Genomic DNA, 18,065 nt, shown 5'->3' on the forward strand with positions numbered 1-18,065 from the left:
GAGGACCCGTCAGTAATGTCTGTGGTGGGAGTGACAGAAGTGGTTTAGTCGTTTCAGACTGGAGTGTAATGCTCATCCTATGGCGGATGACTGTAGCATATCTTTTACCTCCTGCAGATGTGTAGCGTTGTGCCAGGCCTGTTGGCCGGAAATTCTTATCTGGTAGATGGCTCAGATCTGTTGTACTCTGGCTGGTTTTCAAGTTGGAGCGATGCCCTACCTGCACCAGAAATTTAGTATTAGTACTGAGGCATAACTTAGTGTGACATGTGACAAATGACAATTGTCAACTCTTAGTCAAATATATATCAAACATAACTAGAAAAAAGTTTTTTCTCGTAACATGACAATCACTAACAATAGATTAAAAGTTATAAAATTTATAGTTAGTGGGAACAACGTCTTCAGTAACTTAGGAATGGGTCTGCTTCATTTAACAAAATATCACTAGCCTTTGTACATTGTACAACATATTCCAGATGTGAAAAATGTGCTTCACATCAGTAAACAAACTGCGAGTATGAATCCACAAAAGAAAATATGTAAAACTAACTATATTGAATACAGCTGACTGATTGCCAGGCCAAAGTGAGAATATGTGAGAATATCATTACCTTTTCATTTTAAAAGGGAGGTGGAGCATCATCATTTATTAAATGTCTAGGAACAATTGAACACTGACTTTTGCTTAAGAATAATGCTTGCACTCTCTTATTTTGTCAGCATCTAAATTGTAAAGCCTTATCTTTACTGTTCAATTCTGATGCTTTATTGCTTAGGAAAATCTGATGTGGTATACCCTGTCAGTACCTTTGTTTTGTTACCCATGCAGCACAGTCTGGTTTAATCATTTAAACAATATCCTCTGGGTAGAATATTTTTCCTGGAGTTTGTGTAGTGCCATGGGATCAAAACTTCAAACTTTTCACAGTGTTAGTATCTCCTTATACTAATATATGTAGCACAGAGTGTCTGAAAAGTCACTGTGCATTATGTTCAAAGTTCAAAGCTAAGTTGGCAGAACTGTTTTTTCCATTGATGTGCAATTGGTTTTTTTAATTCTTTCTACAGTTAGATAACATTTAAATGTTTGTTCAGTCAATGAAAGCTACTTAATGCGATATTTAGTGTTTAGATATTCAACTTGTTTTTAAATTTTCAAGTTGTTTTTAAATTATGGTGCTTTCAACTGAGGTACATATTTTGCAATTAGGTGATAAATACACAGATTTAGTGCAGAAGGTAGCTGTTGAAAAAGTACTGGAAACAGACCTCATTGCAGTGCAGTTCATCAACTTACTGAGAAATTTCGAGAGAGATGCCCAGTGTTACCAGGTGTAGAAGTATGAAACTCGCATTTCCCTATAGACGGTGCTAGCCGTCAGTGTAGAGCCTGTGAGACTGCATCTGCTGTGCCATCCGCTTCCTGTAACGGCTGATGACGAATGTCAACACGTAGTAGCGCAAGTTCCATACATCTGTTTCAAAACCATAAACATGTAGAGTTTTGTGCCTAGAGGCTACGATTTGCAGACAGCATTCGTTTTCTGTTATCATTTGAGGAAAACTGCTGCAGAATTTCATCAAATGCTTGTCGAAGCTTTCGGCTAACACGCTCTTGGGAAAACACAGGGTTTAGAGTGGTTCAAAACATTCAAAAGTGGTGATTCTGATGTGAGAAACGATGAGCATGGGAAACCACTGAAAAAGTTCAAAGACAACGAATCGCAGGCCTTATTGGATGAAGATGATACTCAAACTGTTGTGACTTGGCCAGACAGCCAAGCCACTAGGAGATAGCCGAAAGGCACGCGTTTAAGCTCACGCAGGCTGGCGTGAGGTCTGGAACAGATAAAGTAATTATACTATCAAGAAAAGTACGTAGCTGCTGGAATACTTAACTTTAATCCATAATTGGTGAACATCGGTCTGACGGTACATGCATCACAAGATAAATAGCAATTGACAATGGCGCCTTGCTAGGTCGTAGCAAATGACGTAGCTGAAGGCTATGCTAACTATTGTCTCGGCAAATGAGAGCGTAATTTGTCAGTGAACCATCTCTAGCAAAGTCGGCTGTACAACTGGGGCGAGTGCTATGAAGTCTCTCTAGACCTGCCGTGTGGCAGCGCTCAGTCTGCAATCACTGATAGTGGCGACACGCGGGTCCGACGTATACTAGCGGACCGCGGCCGATTTAAAGGCTACCACCTAGCAAGTGTGGTGTCTGGCGGTGACACCACACAAACTCAATAGCAACTCGCAAAACAACTGAATGTGATGCAGAAAGCCATTTCTCTTCAGTTGAAAGCTATGGGAATGAGCAAAAAGTGGGAAAATGGATTCCACATAAATTGAATGAAAGACAGCGAGCAAATCGAAAGACCACTTGCGAAATGCTGCTCGCCAGATACAAAAGGAAGTCGTTTCTCCATCGAAATATTGATATATTTTCAGAATCCTAAGTGTCATAAATCATGAGTGCATCCAGGCAAACCATCAACCATCAACACTGCAAGACCAAATTGCTTTGGAAAGAAGACAATGGTCTGTGTTTGGTGGTATCAGAAGGGTGTTGTCTATTATGATGTGCTAAAATCTGGTGAAACTGTTAACACTGATCACTACCAACAGCAAATGACCAATTTAAATGAGTATTTTGTGAAAAATGACTGGAATATGGAAAAAGGCATCACAAAGTCATATTGCTCCGTGATAAAACCCCATCACACACAGCAAAACGGGTCAGGGAAACGATCGAGGTGTTCAGTTAGGAAATAGTAGGTCATCAGGCTTATTCTCCAGACTTGGCTCCACCTGATTATCATCCATTTGCATCACTGGGACACGCTCTCACTGAACAACACTTCAATTAGTATGAAAATGGCTTGCCGACTGATTCGCTTCGAAAGAAGAACTGTTTTTTTGGCGTGGCATTCATAGCCTGCTGGAGTGGTGGGAGAAATGTATAAATAGCATGGAGACTATTTTGGATAAAATATTGTTTATCAATTTCAAACAACAGTTGTGTCATTATTGCCACCAAAATGACGGTTTCATACTTCTGCACCTGGTAGATGTCAAAGGAATTGGAAGGCCTTCTAAACTGAACATACTGAAGTTTTCGGATATTTCTCAGTTTATACAGCAGAGCTGGCAAAATCAATACACAAGTTAGCACAAGAAAAAGGTTTAGGGCTTGCAACCACACACAATCCAGTTACACAAACACTGAAATTGTTCCTGTATAAAGTGACAGCAATGTACGAATTGAAAGATGCGGATCTTGAGAAAAGGGAATCCATTACTGTGAATGGTTTGCATATTTTGTTGGGAGGAGTATCAGTAATGTCACCTTCTATACAGAGGAGCCCTGGTACAGAATTGTCATGCTGTGCTTGAAATGTCACTGTAAGATCAGAAAATTGGGGTGAAGGTAGCAGTACAGATATGGTGCATTACTGGACCTTTATTATTAATTGAAGAAACTGTGAACAGTGAATGTTATTATTTAATGATCTACAATTTCATTGGCCAGAAAAGGAAGATGAAATGGTTTCAACAAGATGATACTACTGCACGCAAAACTAGTAACACTATCCCTCTTGTGAAAGAGTTTTTTTAGGGACAATGCTGCCTCAAAAAGCCTATGGCCCCCTCACTTGCCAGACCTTACTCCAGCAAAATCTGCTGTGTACTGTATTCGCCAACACATGCTCTGTGACTTAAAAACTAAAGTAACTGTGCAATGAGAAGCATATCACAATCAGGTATGCAGGAAGCGTTTTCTAATAAAATTAAGCAGATTCAGACTTGTATAGCCACCTAAGGATGTCATCCCCAATATGTGTTGTAACTGCACAGCAACTTTGTGAACAGCTTGTATCTTGGTAATTACTGCCTGTCAGCACATTTATGGATATTGTTAATTAAACACACACTGAAAGCAGTCTCCTCCTTTTTCTTTCGGGGTAGATACTCTAATCTCACCCTCCCCCCTTCTCTCACATCATGTTCCCCCCCCCCCCCCCCCTCTATCCCTTCTGTCATTTGTAAAGCTTCCTGTTGAACTTTTACATATTGTTGCTCTGTTGTTGGGACAGGCATGCCACAAATCTCGCAAGTCATCTTCTGCAGGCAAATTATGACCAAGAAGTTAGAAAACGTTTTAAAAAGGTACAGAATATCACAGATCAAAAAAGTAACATCATAAGGTGGCAACCGCAGTTGAAGTAATAACTACATCAATCACAAACAAAACAGTTTCACTTACTGTGAAACAGCAAGTAACTCCTACTTAACTTCTACAGCTATAATCTGCAAGCTGCCTAGTTAATTATTTTGGTGAAGCACATGCCTGTAGTATATGAAATAGAAACTTCCACAGGTTATAGCAGACTGCTATGATACTGGCACTGAAATTATGTAGTCAGTAAAATGGTCAACCATTACTTACATTCTGAAGTTTCCGACGCGTTTCCTCTATGCGACGTTGAAGTTCCTCTCTCTTTCGAACTGTTTCAGAGTCAGTTCGTGCCTGCTTTGCTGCATTGATTACCGCTACATTTCTCAAAGCAGGTGTTATTCCTGTCTGGTTAGTGCGGACTAGAAATTGAGACGAGATGCTGGTCCCACCTGACAAACAAATCACATGATCAGATACAGGAAATGTTTACCATTGTCACTGAAGGTGAATCAACAATTGTGTGAAGCACAAATTAAGGAACATGAGCTGTTTTTGCTGGAAGGAACAAGTGAATGAGAAACAAGGGCAATGCATAAAGAGATGGCAGGAGCTGAATGTAATATTATGCCCTAACAGGCAAAATAACTGTCATTTCTCAATCCACACAACACATGGAATCCTCTTATCTTTGAGTTTGAATGACCTGAGTGTCCTTTTTAATCTATCCTAACTTATTCAACTTTCCTCCAAGCACGAGGAACAAATAGTTATGAAAGTTCACTTGTTAAAGGCATATAATGGTAGTACTGGAATTTTGCCTCCTTGAAGGGAGTTACTTCAGGGAAGTTTTCTTGAAAACCAGCTGCAGAAATATATGAGAAAGTGTTACGGTATTGTTAAACAATGGAAAATCCAGGATGAAATGTAACAATGTTTTGAAAAGAAAAGTTGCCACTCACCATAAAGCGGAGATGCTGATGTAACTCACGTAGGCAGCGCAAACCATACTGTGAACAGCAGCACCAGTGCATGATGGGAGTGGTGACTGAGTGCGGGTAAGGAGGAGGCCATTCTCATCATGCACTGCTGCTGCTGCTTGCAGTGTGGTTTCAGTTGCCTGAGACTGCAGTTGTGCTTGTGAGTTATGTTTGCGCGCGCGCGTGTGTGTGTGTGTGTGTGTGTGTGTGTGTGTGTGTGTGTGTGTGTGTCATTGATGGCAAAGGCCTTACTGGCCGAAAGCTTTATTTGTGACAGTTTTTTGTTGTGCCTATCTGCAACTCAGCATCTCCGCTATATGATGAGCGGCAACTTTCCTTTTCATAGTATTGTTATAGCATTGTAATTGAAAATAAATTCAGATATAAATGAATATATGTGCACAAAGCAGGTACAGTGCAGATATATTGGGTGGATGGAGAGAAGCAACTGAACACAGAGATCACTCACCAAGTCAAGATGGAAATACAAGCAACACAATTAGAATGGAGGGAGGGGAGGGAGGATGATGAAGTAAGCTCTGAAAGGAGAAACAATTCAGAACAATTTAAACTCTGTCTATTTGGATGAGCAGAGCTTTGCATATATTGAAGAGGCTGTTTCTTTTATTTTCTTCGATGAAACTGGTGATGACCCCATTTTTGTGTACATCTATCCTCTACTTACTTTTAAAATTGTTTATTGGTTACCCACAATCGGTTTTGATTAGGACACTAATAATCATCTGCTACCTACATTGAAATATTACAGAGTTAGATAAGAAAACTAGAAATGTGTATGGACCCACTCATATTAGTATGAACAACAGTTTCTTCCTAAAAGAGTTACTTCTGAGCATCCAAATAGGTTAAAGATTTATGGTCAGCAATTTCTTCCAGATTATAGTCCCAAATTTTCTCCATTTCTTAAAAATTTATGGTACCACATAAATAAAAACAGCTAACTAGTTTAAAAACAAAGGTCCATTGATTATTACCTTGGTCTTTACTGACTCTTTCTGCATCCTGCTCCATGCCACTTAATGACTCAAACGTGTTTTTGAGGAAGCTTTCTCGGCGGCCAACTCTATCAAGGCTCTCGGTACTATAATATGGAACAAAATAATGGTTGTATCACATTGCTTCCAAAGAGCATTGAAAAATAAATGTCAAATTGCAGTGTGCTTCAATAACAAGAAAGTGCTACACAAGAAGATTCTTTTGGCTTCTCTTCTCCAAGCCAAGGACTAATGCAGCTCATCAAACTATCATTTTTCACATTTTGAGGCATATACAGGAGCACTTCATAAAAGAAGAATTAACTGCTTTACCAAACCCATTTGTGCAGCACTTAAAAATATCTCTAACATAACAGAATACTTTAACATTTATGGCCTTGAAAGCTATGTAGACACTAATGGTATCTAGTCAGCAAATAACAGTGTGCTGTGCTTCTTGCATCTTTATCCCAATTTTATTAATCAACCACTGTAAAAACTTTGATCTGTATCTTTGGGCTTACCATGAAATTTGTTTCCTCAGAAAATAAATTCATTGATTACACAAATAGGGGACTGAAGACCTCAGATGTTAAGTCCCACAGTGCTTAGAGCCATTTGATTACACAAATGATAGCAAGAAATAAAAAACAGAAGGGAATTGACACATGAATGTAGCTCAATATCTAAAATAAATAGGTTAAAAAAATCAAAGTGATATAAAGATCCGTATGAAACATCATCTTAAAAATTACATTTAGTACATCAAAAGTGGCTTCTGCACTTTTAAATATTCTCATAAATAGGGGACATAAAATAAGTGGTAGAAGTAATGTCATGTATAATCAGAAAACTTAAGTGGAAGTTGATACCTAGGCTACATTACTATTAAGTTTCTAGCTTTCTTTTCACTGTTCTCCTTTGCGACTCAGTGCCTCCTCCACATAATGAGTACCAATCTGCCCTTTCCTTATTGTTGTTAATTAGTGATTCAGGCTATTTATCTTTCCTCTAAAGCAAATATTTACTAAAAATTAATAATTACCTTGCTGACAACAAGGAGGCAATGTTCTTGTCAACATTCTCTGTGCCGGGAGTTGATGCCCCCTCCTCATCGTCGTCATCACTATCCTGACTGCCAGATACTGATGCTGAGACAGAGAGAGGAGCGAGGTGCTCAGCCCGCTGACTCCTCTTATGCTTCCGCTGGGAACGGCGAAGTTCCTCCACATCCATTGCATTGACTGTGTAGTCACTATGCATGGGAAATCATTGGAATAATACTATTTAACTACACACTGGGTTCAACATTCAGCTATGAGTAAAATGCTTCACACTAAAGAATGGTAATGTTTTGCAGAAACTGATTAATTATGAATCACAGTTAATACACAATGAAAACTTTGTAGGAGAGTCTCTTGTATTAGTCTTGCACTATCACTTATGGTGCTTGTTATGGTCAAATATAAGGACAGCAACATAGGAGCCAACTGTGACATCTACTTTCCACACACTTAAAGCATCAATCAACTGCAAAACTGACAAATATTTATAATGTGTTGGGAATAAAGTCTGACTACAAATCACATCCATAAGTAGATCATGCAATTCAGAGAAATGTATGTATCAGGAATAACTTTCACAACTGAAGGGCTATCTCTGTCATTTGGCAGAGCAATAAATATGAAATGAAATGAGTAACACAAAATTAAATTTTTTTTAATAAGAAACACACAGTACAATTATTTTATCACTTTGGCAACCTTTATTGGTACCACAGTGTAGCTGCAATTAACAGAAGTTATCCAAAGCTTCACTTTTGTCAAATAGTAAGTAAATATTATTGGTACACAACACTTCCAGCAATTTGAAAATGTATTCCTGTCTAATAATCAGGTATTCTATGACCCAAATCAGTCATGTGATAAAAACTTACTTGCAGTCATGTGATAAAAACTTACTTAACGGAAAAGGCACAACACAAACTGCAAAATGGGAACAAATTTTTATCTTAAACTGGGTCAGCTTTAAGGTGATCTGTAGCACCAGAAGGGGGAGCAACAGCATGCATCTCTTATTCTTCACTATCTACAGAAATGTTAGCCAAGGGGCTAATTTTTCTGCCGATGACACAAATAGGCCCAATAAATAGAACTTTTATGACCTTTGTGAACTTTTTATACTTGTGTACACAAATTTTAATACCTTTACATATCACCCTGGAAGTATTTTTACATATCAAGTATTTTACGTATCAAGTATTTAACAATTAAAACAAGTTGCTGCCCTTCTGCCCCTACTGGCCTGCAAAGGCACTATCTTCCATGAATGGCTTTAACTATGTATTATCAATTGTGTTTGGTGTTTCAGTAGGTTTTGTTTTTCTTTAAAAGCAATTGAGGAAAAATAATGCATATCACATAATGAACAAAATGGTGACACTACACAAATAATTAACATAACTGGTTAATTGTTTCTATTAAAGGGAAAAATAATATGTCTTGTGTTTTTTATTAAACTTCAAAAGCTGGGACCATTATTCTTCTAAAATGTGAGTTAACAAGTGGCTAAATATTATGACTGAAAGGGTCAATATCGCTGCAGTAGTTGTTTGTGAAAGTCACTGTTTCATAAAAGTTGGTGGGAAAACAGGAGTCAGTGCTTAATCAGTGCACCAAATCAACCATGATCATAAGAAAAATTATCTAACGGTAGGTCTAGTAATTAACAGAAAAGAGTATACAATGCTTACATTCGATACCTCAAGTGAATCCAAATTCATTTAGGAATACTTCCTGAGGATTATTTTTTATTAACAACAATCAACTGAAACTATAACTGTTACAAGGTATTTCATTAATAGTTCTCTCCTAAAACCCAGTATAGTAAAAATTATTATAGCTGCTGGCACTAAAATATACGGAGGACTTTTCTCTTGGACACTGTGGGAAGGAGGTTATTTGCAAATCATTACTGACACTACAAAAGAACTAACTTGATGAAAAGACATTATGACACATGGGGATGACTTATTTATCTACACAACTTCTTGAGACCATTTAGCCATTTTTTCCTTGGGAGACTGAGATTAATTGAAAATAGCAAACATTTTAAGTTGGGAATACATAATTAGAAAAATTAACGGTCATGACTAAAGTCTGCACAATACAAATATAACAACTACTCCTTTCAATGTTTACAAATTCAAGCTCAAATGAGATTGAATTTGAGCTCAAGAAAATATAATAGAATCAGGTCCCTTTGAAATGTAACTTCTCAGGGCAATATACTCATGAATAAGGTTACAAATCGAGTTGAGAAAAGCCTGTGTTTCTACCAACATTTTAGACCACTGCTACAGAATTCTGAGTTGGCAAGACAATCAAAATCAGTTATACACGACACCTATTTCAAAATAGTCCTTACAGATGCCTTAGAAACATGCACCCTAGCAAAGAGTGACTACACACTTCTGTGATGAAGCGCACCATACAGAAAACAAAACAGCACAAATTAAGAAATGAAGAGATGAGATGGATGGCTTGGATTAAGACAGCACTACTAGAGCAAGTCAGAATATCTGCACTCATAGCATTTGGGCACAAATTAAGGATGGAATCAACAAGGACAGCTCAAGTTGACTGGAGAGAGAAATTGTAGTGACAATGTGAGTAGAAAGATCAAAAACATGTTGGACAGAAATTTTAAGACTGACATCGCAGTGAGAGGACAAACATTGGATGGCGTCATGAACAGGAGGATTTATTGTGATAAGAAGATGTAGGAAGCTTGAAGAAAGAGCAAAGAAAATTGCAGTTGTCAAATGATGTTAATGATGAAATTCCTTGCTCTCCTAAAAACATCGTTATCTTGCTGTCTTTGGTGATTTGAGTTCAGCATATATAAGAGGAAACCTGAAAGAAACTACAATTCCTTTCTTGTGGGTGGAGAGGTGGTAGTGACAGGTTCATCTCACATGTGCCTCAACATCATTTCTTTTGAATTAGTTGGAAACTATATATGAAAAAAGTCAGAGTGTCTGTTCGTAAATGTTGTTTCAAGTGTTTACAGTTTTGCAATTGGCAAACATGACAGAACAATGCAAAGAGTGTAGGTGTGTGTGTGTGTGTGTGTGTGTGTGTGTGTGTGTGTGTGTGTGTGTGTGTGTGTGTGTGAGTGAGTGAGTGAAATCCAGATCATGTCAGTGGAAGACTACATCATCAGAATAACTAAATAGTGCAAAACAGTTGAGAACAAGCATGCTAAAAATGTTAGTTTGTTTTACAACATGAAGGAATGGATCACCAACTTCAAGTGCCAAAATAATTGATAAGGTACAGGCTTTATAAGTTTTCCACAATGTTCGTGAAATAAAACATAATTTCACTGCATACTAAATCTGTCTTATAATTTCTGTGCCAAAAGTAAAATGCTATAACATGAGAATTACATATCTGACAAATCTCCATATTAAACAGCATTCAAATTTGAAAGTGTTTTCAATAATTGGATGAATTTAAACAGAAAAACTGTATGAGTAACTTCAAATGAACTACTATCTGTGTTCTGTCTTTAAGATCAAACTTTCAATACTCTGGTCAGTAGCACTGCAATTTAGCATTTCGGAAAACATGTCTAAGGAGAAAAAATTTCCTATTGTGACCATGCTTATAACTTTGTTCAGTACTAAGTTTATTATTTTCCTATTTCTCAGTCAGTGTATTTACATGCACAATATTCTATTACTTTGTAAAACCAATGCTCATAAACACTGCAGTATGAGGAGAGAAACACACAAATCATGGTTGCAGGCTGCCACGGAAAAGTAGGAATTACCTGCCAGTTTCTTCTGCTGGTGGATAATAAATAAGCCTTTGTGTCTGTTCAGGCTCTGTGGATTCCCCTTCCCCTTCAGAATAATCTTCAACATCACCGTCATGTTCAGTGCTCTCCATATCCTACACCAGATAAATATATAACAGTAAGAATTACCGAATCTATTTTCAATATTTGTAACTGTATTTAATAATTCCACAGCCTACAAAGTGACAAATCTATTTTGTGATTTATTTAAATGCCTAGCTTTGATACACAGGTGCAAGTGAAGGAATTCTAGCGCAACGCTGCACATTTATGAATACCACACAGTATTTAAGGACTAGCATTCAATGCTAGATTATTTAATAACACAACTATTCTGTCACATCACAGTGTCATTTGAGATATAAGAGGGCTGATCTGAAAAAGAATAATTGCTATAACTGTATACACTTATGTGACAATAATCAATTAGAGAAAGTAATTAAAAATTACTACAAAATGAAATAAGAGCAGAACAAATAGAAAGCTGCAACCCCAACAAAGCAACACTATCATTCAAACTTAAACCTTACCATTCATATGTAACAACAAAAAACATATTAAAAATCTGCTAGGATTTAAAGGAATATACACACTGATTTAGACGGCAAGAATAATTATGGATGTGTGTACTTTTCCCCCTTGCTTGTATATAAATGCCTTATATTGAGAATTCTTAAAAATAATTCAATGCTTAATGCTAAGGTAGCTACAAAAACCACTTTCATCCTATCTCCCTAAAGTTTCCGTCTTCTTCTTTACTACAATGATTCTATTCAAGTGCTGTCTAAAAGGTTCCTTTTCACTTCATCTCAAACCCCACAAAACAGTTTTTATAGAAAGGCATAAAATTAACTATTGTATAAGCCTTTTCCCAAACCATTTCAAAATTACACATTTGTAGATTAATTTTACAGACCATTTTGTTATTTACAAGCCATAACTTATGCAACTACAGTTTGAATAAGCAGTGACTCTAACTGATTCAGATATTTGTTGTTGTTGATGACGCTGCTCATTACACTGGTTTATCCCGTTCCAGCCTCTTCATGTCAGTATAACTACTGCAGACTACATATTCTTAAATCTGCTACCTGAAGTCAACACTACTCTCCATTAACAATCATTCTTTGGTGCCTCAGATTGTGTCCAATCACACTATTCCTTCTTTCAATCAAGTTGAGCCATAAAGCCCATCTCTCTCCAATTCAATTCAGTAACTCTTCATTAGTTATTCTATCCAACTACCCAAACTTCAACATCCTTCTGCAATACCAGATTTCAAATGTGACTATTCTACTCTGTACTGCTGTATCATCAAAGCTAGCTCTGAAGAAGGAAATCATATGGAATCTTACTAACATTTTCAATCTTCTTCGTAGCTATCAATCACTCAAGGCTTGACTTTCTTTGTTTCCAGATTGCACCACCCTCCATCAACATGAGTAAGAAGAATCTGGATTGTCGCAACTCCTGCCATTGCCTCCACCTGTAGCAGCAGATGACGGGCTGTGCAGACTGAAAAGCAGCAAGAGGCAACATCCCTGGTCGTGCACTTGGCAGCCAGGAGCTCATACCATTGTTCACTACATTTTGCCGGGGTATGCGCGAACCACAGAATTCTCATCCCACCCTCATCATCATCATTCTGTCACAGTCCATTTAACAAGAAGAGTGCTACCACATTTTTCCATGCCACCTTCCCAAGCTGCATCTCCTCAAGGTGCTTCTATCATCTACAGGCATACAAAGTCTGATGCCAGATACCCGGTTCATCCTTTCGGTATCAGCATTTGGAATACAGTGTACAGTGTAGTGCAAATAGTGCAGTGCGGCCAGGACCATCAGACTGATTTATTCCTACTCCATCCCTGGCTGTTTTGGCAACCCTTTGCTGCCAAGCACGCCATTGCAGTAGGTTTTCCTGTGTCACTGGATGATGCCGAACAAAGGCTGTAAGCCACTCATGGTCCACCTGGTCCAGGGCCCACTTGATTAAAAAGTATTAGCTCATTTCGTATGTTACCGTAGTCGTTTGCTTTTGGGTTTGGTTAGAACCGGCCAATGCGGCTCTTCCAGGACGCCCCGTCATTTATTGCCCTTTTTCTAACTAGCACGCCGCTTAGTCATGAATGACCCATACGTGTACAGAAGGAAGTATAAATTGTTCCTTCAGGATCATCATATCTGTGTCAGATACTTCCAACTTTTACAGACAAACAGTACCTTATTGCAGTAGCAACTAGAACTATTATTTAACTTAGTTATTTTTATTAAAAATTTTTTTTGATAAATTTTATTTTTGTTGTATCACTACAATTAACTCTAAAGCAAACTGACAATTTATAATATTATCAAAATGGAATTTATTTTAGGGCATCATGTTTACGCAACATCAAACAATTAAAGAGTGCATTATCAAATTCCCTCTGTGCAATATCCAACAACTGAGTGAGAGCAGCTTTTCCCCTACAGATCCCTTTAAGTGTCAATCTAAAGTGTATGAGTAACATGTCCACCATTAGAATATGCCAAAATTTTTATCTCCACTCTTATTTGCACTTTGACAACAACAGATAACAAATGTCTTGTCTAGACTGTTCCATTTAGTTTACGCTATTGCCTCACTGATCATAATCATAAATACTACATTACTCATATTTTAACTTGCCTCATATTTATAACTGCCAATGCTGCTATCATCTGTTAAATGTCTGCTTCGGCTCAGATCCATTCCATCAGATGAGCGGGATACAGTGACCTTACTTGTTGTTATCTGTAAGTACATTAAAACAATGTGGTAAATATTCCATAAGAAATGTTTAATGGAAATAAATAGCTACTTAGAATTCATACTATGGAATAAATCTACAACAGAGTGAAGGGGTATGTTGTTATAGCAAAACCGTTTCATAACAATGATGGTGATGCTTTAAGGTGTTCTTTGGCAAAAAATTACACTAAAATCACCACCACTTGTTTGATATCCACTGCTGGATATGGGAAAAATGTTTTTACTAACAAAAACTCAAAACACACTTTGTAATTTTCATAGTAGCACACTTTGGAGTCCATGCACAGTACCCAACATTCCTACCAATTGTAAAAGAATTGCTGCATGTATTCAGCAAAAATAATGTTCATGTTCTTGTTGGAACCACTTTAATATCTTCGATGGCACCAGTCTGATTACCTTTCAGATAATATTTTATGTGAAGAACAAAAATAAGTCACATGGGACCTTGTCTGGGACCTTGTCTGGTCTTACTGAAGATTGGAATCATGGAATGGGTTCACAGTAAAATATAGCCTCAAATTTCTGAGCATTAACCTCAATTTTCTTTTTCCAAACAAACGAATACCTAAATATAAAATATTACAAAAGTATTGTTTGGTCAGATGCTACAAAGAACTTGCTGTTGAATGCTGTTCTATCAAAAAAGATGATGTGCATGCTTTTTACTTCTCATTTGTTCATTCACAGTTCCTTTCATCACAGAAAAGTTGTAGAGTGCCACTTTTTGCTCTGCCGAAATACACAAAATTTTACTGTCAATTATCAATTGCTGACAAACATTAGGCTCACTTGTCATATGAAGAATCAGTTTGTGTGAAAGAGACACTGTCATGTACTTTCGAAACTTCGGCAACAGCTTTTGCACAAATTCTTCTCATATGCTCTAAGAAACTTCTCATATGCTCTCAGAAATGAAAGTGATTCACACTAGTGTCAAGAAATCTGACTACATCAGTGATCTGTCTGACACAAAGACATCCACTGGACAGTCAAAACAATCAAAACACACACACACTTTCAGTGTACTTCAATTTCTAACAGCCTTATTTCCTCTTCCTTACTTCTTTAACTAGAAAGAATTGTTTATGGTGACACAATTAAAATAAAGCCTCATAAGTCTGAGAAGAGTAACTCAAAAATAAATCCATAAATTCACAATTTAAGTTAATTGATAATGTCCTCTAATAGCCAATATGTTTCCCACTTAGTGAGAACAAGAGAAAACTTTTATATTTACATGACAAAACACAGGCGTAAGTTATTACCTACCTGCTTTGATATTATCATTGTTTCCCTCTTGAAATCTGAATACTGTCTCAGCTCAGTTCCACTGTCAATGGAGCTGTCTTTGGAGCCACCATCAGAGTCTCCTCGTTTATCTACAACATCTATTTTATTAAATGTCATGGTATACTATTTTTTTATGTGCAATTCAATATTTGCAATGAAATATGAAAGTAAATCAAATATAAAACGGATTTTATTTAAAAAATATTAACTGAAAAACAAAAGGCAAAAGTAACCTGTTTTCTCACACAGTTTCCTGCTTTAGAAACATATCTTTCCCAGTGAAAATGATGGTTTTTATATCTCAGCATTTTAGACCGAAGCCAGTTGTCTCAAGAGCCAGTTAACGCACGAGTCCCTCCATGCCCTATTCATCTTCAAATCATGCCTCCCCTAGAGGTTCTTTAAGTGGCTCAAACAATTGAAAATTGTGGAGCAATACGTCTACTCTGATCAAGTTGAGTCTAGAGCATTTCCTCAGATTTGAGCCTTATAGATGTAGTAAGGGGCCTCGCAGCGTTGTGGAGGAGGATGCACTCTCAAATCAGTTGTGTTCATCTTTTACAGTGATATCAGCCCTCAACTCATTCAACAGCTCATAGCAGTACACAGTGTTGATTGTGTACACTATGTGATCAAAAGTATCTGGACACCAGGCTGAAAATGACTTACAGTTCATGGCACCCTCCATTGGTAATGCTGGAATTCAATATGGTGTTCGTCCATCCTTAGCCTTGACAGCTTCCACTCTCACAGGTATGCATTCAATCAGGTTCTGGAAAGTTTCTTGGGGAATGGCAGCTCATTCTTCACAGTGTTGCACTGAGGAAAGGTATCAATGGTGGTGGGTAAGGCCTGGCACGAATTCCGCATTCCAAAACATCCCAAAAGTATTCTATAGGATTCAGGTCAGGACTCTGTCCAGGTCAGTCCATTATAGGGGTGTTGTTGTTGTAGAACAACTCCGCCGCAGGCCATGCATCAAGAACAGGTGATTGATCGTATTGAAAGATGCAATCGCCATCCCCAAATTGCTCTTCAACAGTGGGAAGCAAGAAGGTGCTTAAAACATCAATGTAGGCCTGTGCTGTGATAGTTTCATGCAAAACAACAAGGGGTGCAAGCCCCCTCCATGAAAAACATGACAACACCATAACACCACCAGCTCCAAATTTTACTGTTGGCACTACACACGCTGGCAGATGATGTTCACTGGGCATTTGCCTTACCCACACCCTGCCATCAGATCGCCACATTGTGTACCATATTCCACACAACATTTTCCCACTGTTCAGTCATCCAATGCTTATGCTCCTTACACCAAATGAGGTGTCATTTGGTATTTACTGGCATGATGTGTGGCTTGTTTGCAGCTGCTCGACCAAGAAATCCAAGTTTTCTCACCTCCCATCTAACTGTCATAGTTCTTGCAGTGGATCCTGAAGCAGTTTGGAATTCCTGTGAGATGGTCTGGATAGATGTCTGCCTATTACAGATTACGACCCTCTCCAACTGTCGGCAGTCTCTGTCAGTCAACATATGAGGTCAGCCTGTATGCTTTTGAACTGTAAGTGTCCCTCCACTTCACTATCACATCAGAAACTGTGGATCAAGGGATGTTTAGGAGTGTGGAAATCTTGCATACAGATATACGGCACAAGTAACACCCAATAGCCTGACCACTTTCAGAGTCAGTGAGTTCCGCGGAGGACCCCATTCTGCTCTCTCACGATGTCTAATGACTACTGAGGTCGCTGATATGGAATACCTGGCAGTAGATGGCAGCAAAATACACCTAATATGAAGAACATATGTTTTTGGGGGTATCTGGATACTTTTGATCACATAGTGTATCATTCACGTAAAAAACCAATGAACAAAATGCCTAACCAATTGAAGAAAACCATGGAAAGAACCTTCCTCCTCCACTCCATATAGGCTCGCTCGCTTTGACTCAGGAGTGTAGTTGTGGTACCATGTTGTATCACAAGCGGTGATCCGACTGAAAAATGCATCACCTTCTTTCACAATTCTTGCTGCAAAACAGACCTCCAAATGTCTTAACTGCTGATCTGCAGTCAAAAGGTAAGGGACTCACCTGGCACAAACTTTACCAAGCTTTATGTCATCTGTGATGATTAATTGTCAGCTCCTATAAATTATTCTCACCCATTCTGTAATTTCTGATACGCTCACCCATCAATCGTCTTCAAGAATGTCTTGAACTCTGTGACTCTTTTTGTTCTTAATACTGGTCCAAGGACAGAGACTGTTTTCTTGATTATCCATTCATTCCTGTCCTCCTTTGAACTCTTTATGCCAGACAAACGCACGGGTCCTCGGAAACGTTTGTCCCCAAACTGTTCAGTCAATCTCTGAAAAATTTCCATCATTTGAACTACTTCACCAGCAAGAAATTTTATAATTTTACATTGTTTAATGAAGGGCTGCTCCTGTTGCTCTGATATCATAAGCTCTGCTGATGAACAACTGGTTGGAGTGTAGTATGGTCAGCTCTACCAACTGCTAATGGCTCCTTCCAAGCATAATAGAAATGCGTGCTCAGTCCCACAAACTGCAAATGCTAAGGAACAAAAATACCATTTATATTTGATTTACTCTCATACTACATGTAGTACTGTTAAACATTACGAGCATGCTAAAATGTGTGGGAACAACTGACAACACATACGCACAGTATGTCCAAATTTAAACAAAACTGTAGCATTATTGGTATAAATGTGTAGGGTTCAAAAGCCAGAGCCAAACAGAATAATGTACTTTCAGTCATTAGGTCACTCCATCCTGTAAACTATTACGTACAGTCAAATGAAAATGTGACAGATGGAAAAAAAAGTAAGTAAACTGTTTATAATTTCAAAACTAATAGCCCTAATTTTTAATACAGTAATGCGATATGGAAATAACATTGAGAGAAATCAGAACTGTGTGGAGGATTTGTA

At 37.9% G+C, this 18,065-nt stretch overlaps 1 protein-coding gene across 3 annotated transcripts in view; it reads right to left on the reverse strand.

The window, feature by feature from the left end:
* Nucleotides 1–18,065, reverse strand: part of LOC126202929 (mitogen-activated protein kinase-binding protein 1) — a 939,171-nt gene that overhangs the window by 51,201 nt on the left and 869,905 nt on the right. For 2 of the 3 annotated variants that reach the window (XM_049937023.1, XM_049937025.1), the window contains exons 17-23: nucleotides 15,085–15,203; nucleotides 13,690–13,794; nucleotides 10,995–11,116; nucleotides 7,204–7,413; nucleotides 6,159–6,265; nucleotides 4,457–4,635; nucleotides 109–220 (exon numbers count right to left, since the gene is read on the reverse strand). In XM_049937023.1, the coding sequence (XP_049792980.1) occupies nucleotides 109–220; nucleotides 4,457–4,635; nucleotides 6,159–6,265; nucleotides 7,204–7,413; nucleotides 10,995–11,116; nucleotides 13,690–13,794; nucleotides 15,085–15,203 (954 nt within the window). The remainder of the gene's footprint in view (nucleotides 1–108; nucleotides 221–4,456; nucleotides 4,636–6,158; nucleotides 6,266–7,203; nucleotides 7,414–10,994; nucleotides 11,117–13,689; nucleotides 13,795–15,084; nucleotides 15,204–18,065) is intronic. The other variant, XM_049937024.1, reaches the window with a different exon arrangement.

Source organism: Schistocerca nitens, chromosome 9 (assembly GCF_023898315.1).
Source record: "Schistocerca nitens isolate TAMUIC-IGC-003100 chromosome 9, iqSchNite1.1, whole genome shotgun sequence".
NCBI lineage: Eukaryota > Metazoa > Arthropoda > Insecta > Orthoptera > Acrididae > Schistocerca > Schistocerca nitens.